The sequence below is a fragment of the Eupeodes corollae genome, chromosome 2 (genome assembly GCF_945859685.1).
Source record: "Eupeodes corollae chromosome 2, idEupCoro1.1, whole genome shotgun sequence".
Classification (NCBI taxonomy): Eukaryota; Metazoa; Arthropoda; class Insecta; order Diptera; family Syrphidae; genus Eupeodes; species Eupeodes corollae.
In genome coordinates, this window is record NC_079148.1 from 54,789,191 (window position 1) to 54,804,227 (window position 15,037).

At 29.9% G+C, this 15,037-nt stretch overlaps 1 protein-coding gene across 1 annotated transcript in view; it reads right to left on the reverse strand.

Annotated features, from left to right (window-relative positions):
• LOC129944105 (putative uncharacterized protein DDB_G0274535) overlaps positions 1 to 15,037 on the reverse strand; it is a 99,441-nt gene that overhangs the window by 46,381 nt on the left and 38,023 nt on the right. The window contains exon 2 of the mRNA XM_056053294.1: positions 12,002 to 12,214. Coding sequence (XP_055909269.1) covers positions 12,002 to 12,214 — 213 coding nt within the window. The remainder of the gene's footprint in view (positions 1 to 12,001; positions 12,215 to 15,037) is intronic.

Consider the following 15,037-nt stretch of genomic DNA (forward strand, 5'->3'; position numbering starts at 1 on the left):
GATTGATTTCAATGATGAAAATCAATGCAAGCTTCAACTGAGCCCTGTGTAACTCGAAAAAGATGGTTGGTTTATCCACTGCGTTTTCCTAACCTTTTCGTATAGCTTTGGTTTTTGATCCCCGAACGCGACCAATATCTTATTTTTATTGAACCATATGAGTTTATGAGTAATTTTCTAACATGCTCCGAGCTAGCTCTGATTGAAAAAAAAAAACAAGTACAGCTCGAGTGATCTGATATGAATGAGCTAAGAAAGAAACGCAGATGTATTTTTGATACTTGAGTTTTTTGCTTTGATCTTTAAAAGAAAAACGTCCAATACGGTATAGTTTTATAAACTTAAAAACTTGTTTTTATTACGACGATGGCTGTTGGTAAAGTAGTGTGAACTGTAGTTGAAAGAAAAGAGGCAGACAATTAAAAACTTGGATCTACATCGTTCTATATTACCTTATGTGGGATATCGGCTATAATTTGCATATTTCTTTTTTAGTTCAGAGCAAGCCTGAAATATCAAACAAAAAAATTGTTTCTTTTTTTTTACTTCTGAACCTTCAGAACTTCAAACTTTTTTTTGCTTCTGAACTTCCAGAACTTCAAATTTGGACCAAATTAAACGCTGAACACACACAAGCTTCAAAATTTGCATGTTTGCATACTTGCTTATAATCAAATTTTAATTTAAGTTTTTAATCTTATTTCATGTTTTTGTATATAAAAAGAACGAGAAATTGTCAAATGTCAAATAGTGACAGCTAAGTGTTCAGTTGTGTTTCAAAAATAATGTTGACGCTCAGAACACACTTTGTGCCGATGATGTTCAGAACATGCTCAAAATGCTCGGACACTGTTCAGAGCTAAAACAGAAAAATGCTTGATGCATTTTTGACTAAATGCCTACTCGTACCATTGACCATAGTATTTTACCCCCCTTCACCAAAAATAAAATGTTCACCAATTTCTTTTTATTTATAAGAAAATCTATGCCCTACATACTCTTGAATATATAACTAATTTTGAAACTTATGAATTGCTCAAATGAATTTTTGATGTGTGGAAATTTTGTTAGATCAACGTTGCTGGTGATCGATCGGTTAATTTTTTTGTATTAACTTTAAAACCTAAGATTTAGGTCTTTATCCATATTTTGTTTGTGGAATGCATAATTCTAAATATCTTGGTGTTCTTCAGCGACAAATACGGTTCCAAATTTTCACTTGTCTATCAAATTTGACAAATGAAATGTTTCTATTGAAACATCTTATTGAAAAACCTTTCAATTGCTGCGCCCACATTATCTACTTGGTTTGACATCTCTGCAACTACCAGCACCGAACTCAACCAGATGATATTAATTGCCGCTTATAAAACGTATTTGTCAACATTAAACAGGTTATTTAAAGTTCTGATTTGCTATGTGCTATCTGCTTGAGCTCACATCGCATCGCCATATCGTGTCCAAATGTAAATTAACCTTGGGTAACATTTAACTTAACCTCGAGTTGACATTTTGTTTCGTTTGAATTAATGAAATGTTGTAACTTTTTTTTTTTCTTTTCTACAAATTTTAAATCTTCTTAAATAGAAATTAAAAAAAAAAAACAAAAACTTTTCTATCCTAGTGCATGATTTATTTTTGTATTTAATGTAATATAAGGCTGCCTGCCGCAACTTCTCTGCGCCGCGGCCGCGCCGGTTTTTATCAAAGGGTATTTCTGTTTTTGTTGCTATTTTGCGTTTATTTGTCGGACTTAGCCGGCAGCAAAATTAAAAAATAAATAAAAAACGAAACTACTTTGCCTCATTAGCCATCACACTCAACAGAAAGATGACGCCATCGCGTCAATGTCACAAGTCACTAAGTCAATTAAATTAAACTGGTTGTTCGAGTTGGTTTGTTTTTCTTTTTGTTATTGTTGATATGGTGATGAGAGATGTTTCTAAATATGCAAGGTCACAATTGGTTGATTTATGTACATGTTCTTATCATTAAATCAACGAAATTTTTTGAAATTTTGGTTTAGGAACAAAACACGAAGCTCATTTGACATTTGTCAGGGAAGAATAGAGTCTTTTTTGTCTTGTATACCCTCCTTCCCATTCCCAATTCCCATTGTTATGTCGGTCGGTGCGAATTTAATTTCCGCACAATTGTTATGGAACATACAATAATCCATCCCTCTGTTGGTTTAATTACTTTTTTAGACACAAACAAAAATGGCGCTGATTTGTTTTATCCACCATGAGATAGTTTTATTTTGTTTTAAATTTATGTTTTCACTTTTTCTTTTATTATTATTATTTTAATGAACTCATTACGTAATGATTCTACGTGTTAGTTTGCTATTTAATACATTTTAACGAGGGAAGCTTTATTCAGTCAGTCATCATCATCATCGTAGAGAATGGCGGATGTTATATATGTATATGAGTACATATGACGACTCTGGACATCATTGCAAGTACATTTATTTAAATTTATGTGATAGCAACAAATTATATTGCCATGGATGACATAAACGGTACGGCGCAGTGAAAGTATGACAATCTTGCAACTTGGGTGAGAGGTTTCTAGATTAAAAAAAGGTTAAAGAGTAACTCATTAGTAAAATTGGACTACTACCTACATTATATGAAGAAGCAAATTTAAAGTTTTTTTTTTATATTATTTTATTTTACTAGAAATGGTATCATTCGAGGTCATCTTGTTTCGAAACTTAGGGTGCGGTATGCCACCAGTGTAAACTATATCACCTGTTTTTTCCTTCATAACAGCTTTTATAGGTGAAAGGTTGCGTGAATGAAATCGATTCAATTGAGATTAAATTGTCTAGCCATATATAACTAAATACGTATATATTCCTTATAAGAATAGTTAGATAGTTTTTACTAACGAGATCAGCTTGAAAAAAAACTTGATTAAAAACTCATTCTTATTATAGTTCGATAGTAAAGCTTTTCTATGGATGGCAATTGTCTATTTATGTTTATGAGTCTGATAACTGAAATATTTGTTGTGTTGTACACAGTTTGTTTGAAATATTTTGAAAAAGTTCTCTAAATAATTGTTAAAAGGAGTGCTATACTAATTATTGTTTACTGAACGTTATTAGGATCAATAAATTGTAAACGAATATCGGTTTTAATTTATTCGTTTGTATAACAATAAGTGAAATACTTCTATTAAGATGAAAATACATATGTATATGTAAAAATAATGTAATCCAAAGCAAAGTGAAGCTTTAATAAAAAAAAAACGAAAATTATTAGTTGCTCAAGAACATAAACTCAATTTTCATTTTGTTAAAGAATGTCATAAGAACTTATAAACGTTATAATAATCCAAGAAAACAGGATGAGTTCTACAAACTTGGGCATAAATATTCTTCAAAGTACAACCACAAATTGAAAAATGTAAAATTATTAATTTTTATTCTGGTATTGTTTCTGTACATTCTATCAAAATAAATAATTTATTAGTTTTCCCATTCGATATCTCATTGAGCTATTTTGAAAATTATCAAAAGCGTTTAAAATTGAAATAGAAATACTTTTCTTAATAAAAGTACATCGGGGTTTAACACTTTTGGGTTTACGATTTTTTATTTGCGATTGCAAAATGAACACATTTGATTTTTCAAAAACTTTAAAAAGAGCCCCGATAAATAAGTAGCCCCGGGTATCAAACATTCTTAATCTTATCAGGGGTTGGAGCACTTGGGGATAGTTTCTTGCATTTTCGATGCGTCAACACTTCGGCGCATCGTGTCTGAGAGCGTGGTCTCCTAGCGCCCCGGGTTATTAGGGGGTTGGCTCGCTTGGGATTTAGGACTCTCTGTGTAATGAGGGGTTGGCTTGCTTGGGTTTTATATCTTTTTAGGGGGCCACAAATTTGAAAAAGTCGTCTTTGATCCGGGCATGCATCGGGCCATATTCATAGTTCATTGGTAAGTTCTGGTTCGGTCTTCACTAAACTAAACTCCAGTTTATGTTATTCATAGACAATTTAACCCCATTTTAAAACAATATAGCTTGGAGTCTAAAAATAAACCCGACATAACCAATGTTTAAGCTGTTTTTAACTCTATAAAACATCAAAAATTGATACTTAACCCGTATCAACCTATTTGAAACGTATAATGATGTTTTTTATAAAACGTATCGATTTGATGAAAAACTGAAAATTTTAAAATTGGTTTTCTAAGTGTTGAAGATCGAACTTCAATGAGAGGTGTGACAATATTTACGAGTTCCCAAGTCTTAACAGCGCTAAGATTTTTCGCTCGGTATATTTACCCAAGTGACAAAAGCAATGTACAGTTTTGCTACTGTACTCATCTTTATAACAATAAGTAAGTTTTTTGTTACAATAGGCGATTTAAATGAAAGTTCTCAACTAACAGTAAGCAATTTCAAGAAATTCAAAGGCTTTAGCTTTTCAATCTACAAACGTACACGAAATGAAGTATGATTCCTGCAGACAGTTTTTTCAAACTATTGCTTCCGTCAAAGTGTCATTTAGATGTCAGTAACAATACTATTGGGTTCAAAAGCCCGACATTTATAATGTTCTTAAAAGTCGAAAAATCAGCTTAATAATAGGGTATATCTTATGATCGTCAGTTTTAATTGCAACGAGTTATTAAATAACTTAATTTGTAATTATTACCTTGATACAACCTAAACAGCTTATTACTTTTCAAACACTTTTTAATTAATAAATATTTTATTATTTGCAAATTCCAAATAAAAATAATTTTCTTCATACACATCATAGTGGCTTGAACATGTATGAATTTATATCAGTTCTTAAACGAACCTTTATTGAAATAAAATAGTTAACAAACGAACCTTTTCTCTTATATGAAAGTCAGAAAAGGTTCGTTTATAATCTGTTCTAGGCCCGGTGAGTTTTAAAAGATGTTGCTTTACGCTGCTTTAAGGAAAAGTTTTTTGAACTTAAACATTGTTTAGAATTTTAATTGATATCTATGGGAAAATCAATTAAAATATTTATAAAAAAACGCAATAAATTGCAAGATGTCCTGACAACTTTGATGCAAAATATTGTTAATTATTTGATAATTAAAAATTTAGGCACTCTTAAATATTTACAACTATCGAGAGTTTTGCTGTCTTAGGCTTTTATTGGTTTTCATCATTGACAACAAACATTGGTATTTTGTTGACAGCTCGTTTATAGCTATCCTTAAAAATTTCTATCATTGACAAAAATTTCCTGATTGAAATCGAACAAAAAAATTTTACTGACAGGAATCTGTCATTGGAACATAAATCAGTGGAATAATTCGTTTCACTTTTGAACATAAAAGTATCAGCTGTTGAGGAAAATGAATTGCATACCGGAAAATAGAAAAATACATTTTTAGAGAAAAATAAATGTGCAATTACACTTTTTTTTTCAACAACATTTTGTGTGTGATTTCCGATCGATCAGTATATAATTTTCATTTGTAATCAAAGGGAAGCACCGTCAAATATCGATTCAAAAAATTTTCCGGATCGATTTCAATGGTAGCTATAACTGGCGCCTTAGTTCTTTTTAATAATTTATGAGAAATTATTAAAATATTTCTTCATTCTGTTTGAATTTTATGATCTCAAGATTAAAAATAAGGGGTATGTAATAATAGCTTCAAAAAGTCTCAGCCGATCAGTCACGACTCTCGAAATGGATTTCCTTTTGTTAGTTCGCATAAAATTATCATTTGTATCATTTTTGCAAAAACCTCTTATAATATCTATTTCTGAAATCATCTTGAATAAAAAATATTAAATCAAAAAAAAAATGCGGTCATCACCCTGCGTGTGATGAGTATACAGGTATATCAATATTACTTAATTATAGACGCATTAATATGTTATGTCAACAACAGAGGACATTTGTGTCTGTCATAATTTAACTATCTTACCTTTTATCTTTCTGTCTTATTTCAACAGAAGCTAAACTCGAAGGTATATAGTTTCTTGACCTGAGTCGTTGTTTTAAGATTCTTATATCTACACATAAATTAAATATTATTATTGTAATTCAATCTGCCTTCAAGCTTGATAGCAACAAAAAATAAAAACCCATGTTGAGAAAAATATAAAAAGGAAAAGACTAAAAGAATAAGAATATCGTGATGTTTATAGAAAGGTATAGTTACTAGAGGCACCTGCCTATAGAAGGAAGTCTTAGATTTCAGATGTTTTTTTTAAATAAAAATTTTCTCAAACTAATCGGTTTGATTTATAGCTTTTTTAAAACCTCATTAATCATTTTTTTTCAAAATTTGAATAAATTATTAATTTTTCTCAATTTCAAATAACAAGCGATTATACAACATACCTATACTTTGCCTTTAATTGCAAAATTATGTTTCATTAGTTTTAAGGTCAAATATCACATCACAGGCCCACTCATATCTCCTTTATTATAAATAAATATATTTTGAATAAAACTTTATAATAAAGGCATCGCTTTTTCTATTAAGTCATCATTTTGATCTTCGAAGAGGGTTATTGCCCTCTGATGATGTCTTTCTCATGTTGAATTGAATTTGAGAATAGGCAACATTTTCTTGTTTTGTTTATTTTTTTAAATTATTTTATATCTTTTGGATAGCTTTAAAATCTGTCGCATGGTTTTTCTTAATTTTACCACTTTCAGAATATAGTGTCATCAACCTTTGTCTTTTTTCTCAATCGAGACAATATTTTTATTTTTTTTCTTCTTAAATAGTCATTGCCAAAAAATTTTGTTTTGTTTTGTTTAAAAAAAAATTAAGAAGAAGCCCTTTAACATTATTCTGTCAGATAAACGAGAATCTTTCCATGGCCATTCGTTCATTGTACACGATTTATTCTACCTCATGCAATTTATCCTCATTTTTTTTCAGTGGTTTGGTTAGAGTGGCACATCATCAGGAATGAGTTCTAGGTACACAAAGAGGTATCTTTAGCCAGAATTTGTTTTTTTTATTCAGATGATTTTGGCAAAAAGCCAAATAGACTAGACACAACATAAATTCAACTGGTCAAATGATATTGGCTTTAACTTAAAGTTAATTGAAGGCCAATATTTTTTTTTAGTTGAAAGTGGAACAATCTGGACTGCGACTTATTGGTAGAAAAAATATCAAAGTAAGCCTATATACAGGCACTAAATCATAGGTTGATGTCTTGCTATTTAATCAAGATTGATGTCAGAAATGAAAAATCGAATAAGCAACAACTAGGTACATAAAAGGAAAGATTTGATTTAAGCTTATAAGGAAAGACAACGAGACTGAATTCAAGCACACAAGATGGAAATGGCCACCCACTATGCGGGAATAGTAGTTCTTTTTGTATACAGTTCGTCTAATTATCCCTTTTATGATTATAAACAAAGAAGAAAAACGCAGTCATTTCTCATAGAAATACTCTTTGCTATCAACTTTCAAAGCCAGCTTATAACATTTTACATGCAAAAGAATCACTTTTATTCTTCAAAGGTTGCGACAGTTGCATATAATACCATTTATAATGAATATGCTTTCTTTTTACTGAAGCCGGTATTACAATGAAATGTACTATGCAAGTAACAGCTTACATGCTTTGGAAGTTCATAAGTACTTTAATTAAATTCCATGAATTTTAAACATATTTCAACTAATTCCATAAATCACACTTATAGGAACATGCCTAAAGCAGTGACACTTCATGGAAATTATTAACAAACAGAACTTTGTTGACAGTTTGCAAAAATATATTGACTTTATTTTGGTAAAAACATGCTGTGAAGAAAAGTTTTCTAATATGATTATACATCTTTTTAAATCCGCTTAAGTTACATGGTCCTATTTTATTAAAGCTTCCAAAATAAAATTATCTATTTTTTTTCTTAACTCCATCATTTTTAAAATCAACAAAGAAAAGTCATTTTAATTAATTTATCCACACAAAATATAAATAAAATTATATAAAAATAGATTAAATATCATTTTACAAAACTCACTAGAATGCAACACGTGTTTGATATTGAGTAATATGTAGTTTGTCTATTTATTTGCCGCAGACAGAGATCAGAACAAGTTCTGTTTGATGGTTTTAAATTTCGAAATTCAGTAGGTCAAACGTCAAGAATCACATAGAAGATATATATAATTTTAACCATATGTTATTATAGTATCATGGGTATTGAATTTAATGAAATGTGAATATATTTTCGACATTAGAGTCTTATGTATGAAATAATCTCTGATTGAAGAGTAAATGATTGAATAGGCACCCGAATCGGTCCATATTGTGAACATCTCAAATTTTTACTAACTCTCTTATTAAAACTGCATCAGATACAAAAATAATTTAAATTTAGCAAATTGTATCAATGTACGATTTAAAGGCTTTAACAAAATTTTGTCATAATTTTAAAACACCGATTTGTGACGCAATAAATTTCGTAAACAAATCTAGGCAGTTTGAAAAAATTATTTTATAACTACTTTTACAAGTGAATTTTAATATTGGGGCATTTATTTCGTGATTTGAAGTTGGTAGAACTGGTATTTGACATATGCTAAACTAAGATGTTCTTTGAAATTTCATAATATTTGCCATAATAAAAGTTCAAATTGTACAAAGTCAAGATGCATGCAAAACAAAATTACTCAAATTATGTGCAAATGTTCAAATAAAGTCTTCCCAAATTTTTCCTTAGCTACACTTTCCAAACTAAAAAATAATTGAATCTTTATGAGTTACTTATAGCTATCATTTAAATCAGATCAGAACATTTGAATTGACTGTCCATCGGAAATCATACACCAATTTGTTTGAGAAAAAAGGTTATTTTTCGCTAAGAATATATTTCTATATTTAGACAGAAATTAATTTTCTTGAACAGCTGATATTTTTATTTTCAAAAATAAAACGAACAGTTCCACTGATTTGTGTTCCAATTTCACACAGTTTCAATGACAGATTTCTGTCAGTAAAAATTTGTCGGTGGATTTCTATCATGATTTTTTTCAATTACAGACATTTTTAACTACAAACGACTTCTCAAAAAATATCCATGATTTGTTTCAATGATGAAAACCAATAATATCTATAAATGGCCCCTAATCAAATGGAATGTTACTGGTACACACCTATGAAAAGTTCCTCCGAATCGCCAAACGAGTTCAATTTGTTTTGTTGGGTGAATGTCAGAAATGTTTTAAAGCATATACCCGTTAGTTTCCTCATCTATTATCAAAATATGTCTTTGCAACATTCACAAAATTCATATTCCTTAAACTGTAATTCTTAAACTATTAATAAAACTTTATTGCCTACATTTTTTTACGACTGTGCTTGGGCGTGATTTGGGTGAAGCATGTTAGGACGTTAAATTGAATAGACATACTGTAAAATTAGCCTTATTGCGTGAAAAAATATTTGTCTATCTCTAAAAATTTGACAGAAATTCAATTTAAGGTCACGTTAATAAATTCGAGCTGATTATACAAACAAATTACTTAATGATGAACAAAAATCGTGCAACTAATTGATTATAAAAACCAACAAAACAAAATTAACTATGCATTTACAACACCTTTCATCCCTTATTACAAGTTGAAAAATAGACTTCAACGACATGCAATCTATGTATGTATATCTACACTTACTCGAATTGAATATATGTAGTTTCAATCAAAAACTCTTTAAGGTAGGTTAAAACTGTCGACAAAAGGAAATCCAAAAATAGTAAAATGACAGCAAATAATAACAAACGCAACAAAATTAATTTATTCTCAATTTCTATGTCCTCCTTTCAATACTTAATGACATGAGTATCTATAAATGTCAAAATGGCACTTTCCCAAACAGAAGTTAATTTACCCTATTTTTTCCTAAACAAGACGACAGCAGCTACAATAACATAAGGCACCAAGTACAATAAACTCGGAAATCATCTGGCAACTCTACGAGTACTATTCCCTCACCCAAACCAAATTTAACCGAGAAACCCTCTTGAGGATTCAATGTGCACACACAATATGCCCCAAATGCAAATTTCTATTGACGTATAAACTCGTAAATAGAAGGAATTTGCTTTTAATCTTTTTTTTTAATAAAGATACATACATTTAATTTCATCATTTTTGTTGTTGGTTTGAGTAAAACAGCAAAAATCGAAAGTAAAAAAAGATTCTTTCTTCAATAAGATTGACCTTGTGCTCAGGCCAAAAACAATTAGATCGAGTGTTTTGTATTTTATTGTTTTATTTTTGCTCTCACTGCCTAACGATAAGTTTTACAAAAATAAATTGCACATTTTCAAAAGAAGTGAGAAAATAAAAAAGGAAAATACTTACTAGAATCGAGATTCCAATCCAATTTGTATAAATTAACACCTTTTTCAAACACTTCCTAGATTTCACGCTAGGTATATTTGGAAGGAAATAGTATTCGAGCGCACTTTTTAGCAAATTCGTTTTAATCCACTTTATATAATTTTTGTATTTATTTCCTTTTGATTTACAAACCAAAACATTTATCTACTAAAAGGTAGTAGGTATATTTTTTATCTTTGATTGAGGGGTTAGCTTTTTCTAGATTGGAAAAAGACTATTGCCAGCCAAGCTATTGCAACAAGGTGTTCGTTCGATTAGATTAAGATTCGGAGCAAAAAAAAAAGACACACAATACAACAAAAATAATATAATAACTATGGACAATTGGTTTCGAAATGTCAAAGGACACGCGCGAACAATCACGGATAGAAGAATCAGGACGAATATCGGACAAGGTCTAGAAAAACAACAGAGTTTTCCTTTTCAAAAACAATTCATTTCACGTTCTTTCCTATATGGAGTGTGTTTTTATTTTCGGTTTCGTTTTTATGTATATTTATATTTATCTTTTTTTTATTATTTGCTACTATGACATCACCCTGGAATGGAGGAAACAGGAATCGAAAGATCTGTGTTTAGTTTGATGTTTTTGTGGAATTGGAATCACAGAATCGCACACCACACACCACATCCACAACTCTTTGGAACGAATATTGCCAAAAGTATACAAAAATTGACGACAATTTAAATGGCGAACAGTGCGAATGCCAATGGAAATTAAATTGAACGAAGAAGAAGACGACGAAGTACGAAATCTACAAAGACCACGACTACGAGACGACGTCGAATTGGAATCATGCGCGTTGGAATAGGCAGGCAAAGGCGATGACAATCGACATTCGACGATGATGACAGCATACACGTTACGGACACGGTGAACGAACGGTACAGATAGCACTCTGCGGCGAGAATGAAAATGCAAACACAACAACTGTCAGTGTCAGATAGTTTAGCCACTATATCGCTTGCTGCCGCTATTCCATAGATACCGTTCGTTCCATTGTGTCATGTGTATGTATCTATTACTGGAAGTCTTTTTCCGGCGAAATATGAGATAGCAGAGGTTTTTTCTAATTAGAGTGAATGCGAAGAACAAGTTTAAATATGTATATGGTATTGAAACACAACCACCACTTCTTTTCGTTTATCTTTGTTAAAGGTATTAGTTAATCTGACAGTAGACAAGCAAAACAAAAATTGTTTATATTCCGCTCTTTCGCAAATGTTTGAATGGAATGGATTAAAGAAGATAAAAGATTAGAAGTAAAGAGAAAAGCCCAGTCAAAAGAGAATTTACAATGTATAAAAAAAGAGAAATAGAATAGTTTAGTATTTCTCTTTCAAAATATTTGTATTATTGTCTCTCTTATATTACCGTTACCCCAACATAAAGTAAATGCATTTAACGGTGGAAGAGAGTTTTTAGTTTATTATATGCAAATGTAATCGGTAAAACACCCCTAGTCCCATCGCAATTTAACATCTGATCAATTGTTTGCATTTCAAATAGGGTAAGTTTGAATGAGTTTGTTTGAAAACAATCAAAAGAACAAAATTGTACACAGAATATTTTTTTTAAGTATAAAATATAATTATGAAAATCACTTTACTTACTCTTCTTGCAGTTCAATTCCACTGTCATCTAATGATGAGTTTATTCTACTACAAGCTGAATTTATGTTATTATTACATATCGAATGCGCGCCCGTGTTGATTGAATTTTCAATTGAAAATCCAAACTCACGTTCGGCATGTTCTGGGAGGGGAGTTGGAGTCTCAAAAACTAATGTTTCTACCATGGAACCTTTTGATGAGCCAAATGAAACTCTGAAAAGAAATGGAAAGAATTAAGGATTAAATAAATTTCAAAAAAAAACTTATCAAGTCTTAAATAAAAATAAAAATTAAAATTAAAAATTGCAGTCTCAATTCATATTTCGTAGTTGCGCGAAAAAAAGTTTCCTGATCGTGGTATTTCTCGAAGGTGTGAGCACAATTGGTCACTAAGATCTTATGATTTAACATCTTTAGAGTTTTTTCTTTGAAACCGATTGAAAGATAAGGCCAACGCTCCACAATCAATTCAAAACCTTAATGATAAAATAAGTATAGTTATCGAATATATACAACCCCAATGTGTGTGCATTGGCCATGTAAAATTTCATGAAGAGCTTGTGATGCTGCAACCGCAGGAATGGTGACCATTTAATATCTATATATAATTTTATATCAGCCAAGTGCCATTGTTAATAGCATAACTTCTTTTTAACAAAGAATTAAACGTTCATTGTTTACTTTTGAAAATTAATAATTTTCTTTAATACCAAAATGAAACCTCTTATTGAAAAAGACAGCAATGAAATTTTCGAAAACCTCTTAATAAGATTTATGTCATTGAAAGTGTTTTTCAGTTATCAAATTAATTTATCAAGGGTTGGGTTATAACTGTTTTTCAATACGTACGAATCGTGTGCAATATATTATGACTCAACTCATTTAAGAAATTAATCTAAGCTACAAGTACTTTTTTTCTTTTATCGACAAATTGATATTGCATTTGATTATTGATGTTGCTTTTAAGGTAGGTACTTCGTACTTTGACATCATCGACAGATATAATATGAACAATAACTCAGAACGCAATTCTTATGTCCATTTAATTCAAAGTATCAAAGTCTTCAAACATCATTATTAAGACACAAAAGTCTTTTACTTTCTAACGGATGAGTTTAAAAAATGTATAAAAAAAACTTCATAGACAATAAAATCATTCTTTTAAGTACATATGCATGTATATTTAAATTATTTATAGCTGTCTTCAAAAATGTTCATGAATGTTTCCTCTATATATTGATTTAATTATCTTCATAATAACTCTTTTTATTATAGTATTCCACATGTTCTGATGCATGTATTTTAAACATTTTTGATGTTGCCGAAACAATTAAAGGGCTAATTTAATTTTTTAAGTTGTACCTTTCTAAGGCCTACACACCGACACAAATCAATTTTCACTAAGAGCCATCAGAACATAATTGAGTCAAAACGAGTCTAAGGTCACAAAATTATAATACGGAACGTAGCAGTAATTACTTTGACCTAATTTTAATTGATAGTACAACAACATGACCTACTGGTTGTATTTAATTAACGAAAAAAGAGCCGACAGTTGTTTTCATTTGAATATAATACATTTTGTTTTTATCCGATTTAAAGACACTTAGAAATATTTGCTTTGATTACTATTTTTTCGACATGGAGGTAATTATCTTCCGAAATATCAAATGAAATTGGATTTAATTTATTTTTAAGATATTTATTATATTTAAAATATTGTTTCAAATCGTATCTTCAGTATGTTTTGCTTTGACCAAATTTACAAAATCAATAATTGAAACTACAAAATTTTCACGGGAGTGGTTAAGATGAAATCTTCGTTTGTTCGTCTATTAGATGATTTACAAATCAAATCCCATGATTAAAAAACAGGCATTGATTCTACGAAAATGGTAGTTTATAATTGTAAGCACAACTAAAAAATACTTTTAGAATCGGAGTAGCATCAGTCATCGAGTCATAACTCATACGTGATTGAATTTTTTGAATTCTATCAGTCCAAAACAATTAATTAATATTTTCTTATTAGCTTTATTCTCATCTAATAGATTTTCGCTCGCAACGTAAACAGCGAAAGATAAAAATTAAATTGAGAATTCATATTTTACTAAACAGCGAAAAAGTTTGGGCAGATCTGGAACCTGGCTATAATAATCCAATACTAATGGTACAGTGGTAATTTCAAAGATAATTGAATACAGACAAATTAAAACACTATCAAGACAAAAAAACTGTATTTCAGATACCTCCAGTATCAACCATTTAAAACGGTTTCCATTTTGACGAAAATGTGAACTCATATAATATATCTTGAGATTGAAGTACAGTATTTTTACATTTCTCTGTAAAAACTTCTCCAGAGTTTGAAATAAATTCATACAAATTTAGTTTAAGGTTAGAATGTAGGATTTTGGTCTCTGTTTAACTTTTTAAAATAAGACACATAAATAAAGCTTATTTACCAAATTTCAGTTCTGTGGACATTTTTTAAGAAAAGACACTTTTTTGACTGGACTAATAGTTGATAAAACTCATTTCTAACATAAACTAGAAGATTTTACAAATAAATCTTTATTGCTATACCATTTTGATACAAAGTAAAATAACAGAAGGGACTTAAATTCAGTCAAAGGCTTCTGTCAAAAATTAAGACTGAAAAGTTGTTCATACCTAAAAAGTCCAAATTAACGTTTTTGTCTGAGTGTTTACTAAGATGTACTCTTTAATTTTAATAGAACAAAAAAAAAGCTGTGATGCGACCCACACTGAAAACTTCCCATTTCGTCTGCCGATTTATCTTGCTTTAAAGGTTTGTATGTTTTCTTATTTAGTTCAAAAAAATTTTTAGTTGAATTATTCTAAAAAACTAAAAATTACCAACAATGTTTTGGATATGATGAAATAGTTTGATTTCGAAATCTATTATTGTGAACGAGATTTTTAGTCGTTAACCGATTTTTATCAATTTTAGTAGCATTTCTTATAAACAAATACAAATTTGATGAATAAATTTAATTTGAAGTCAATATCTTC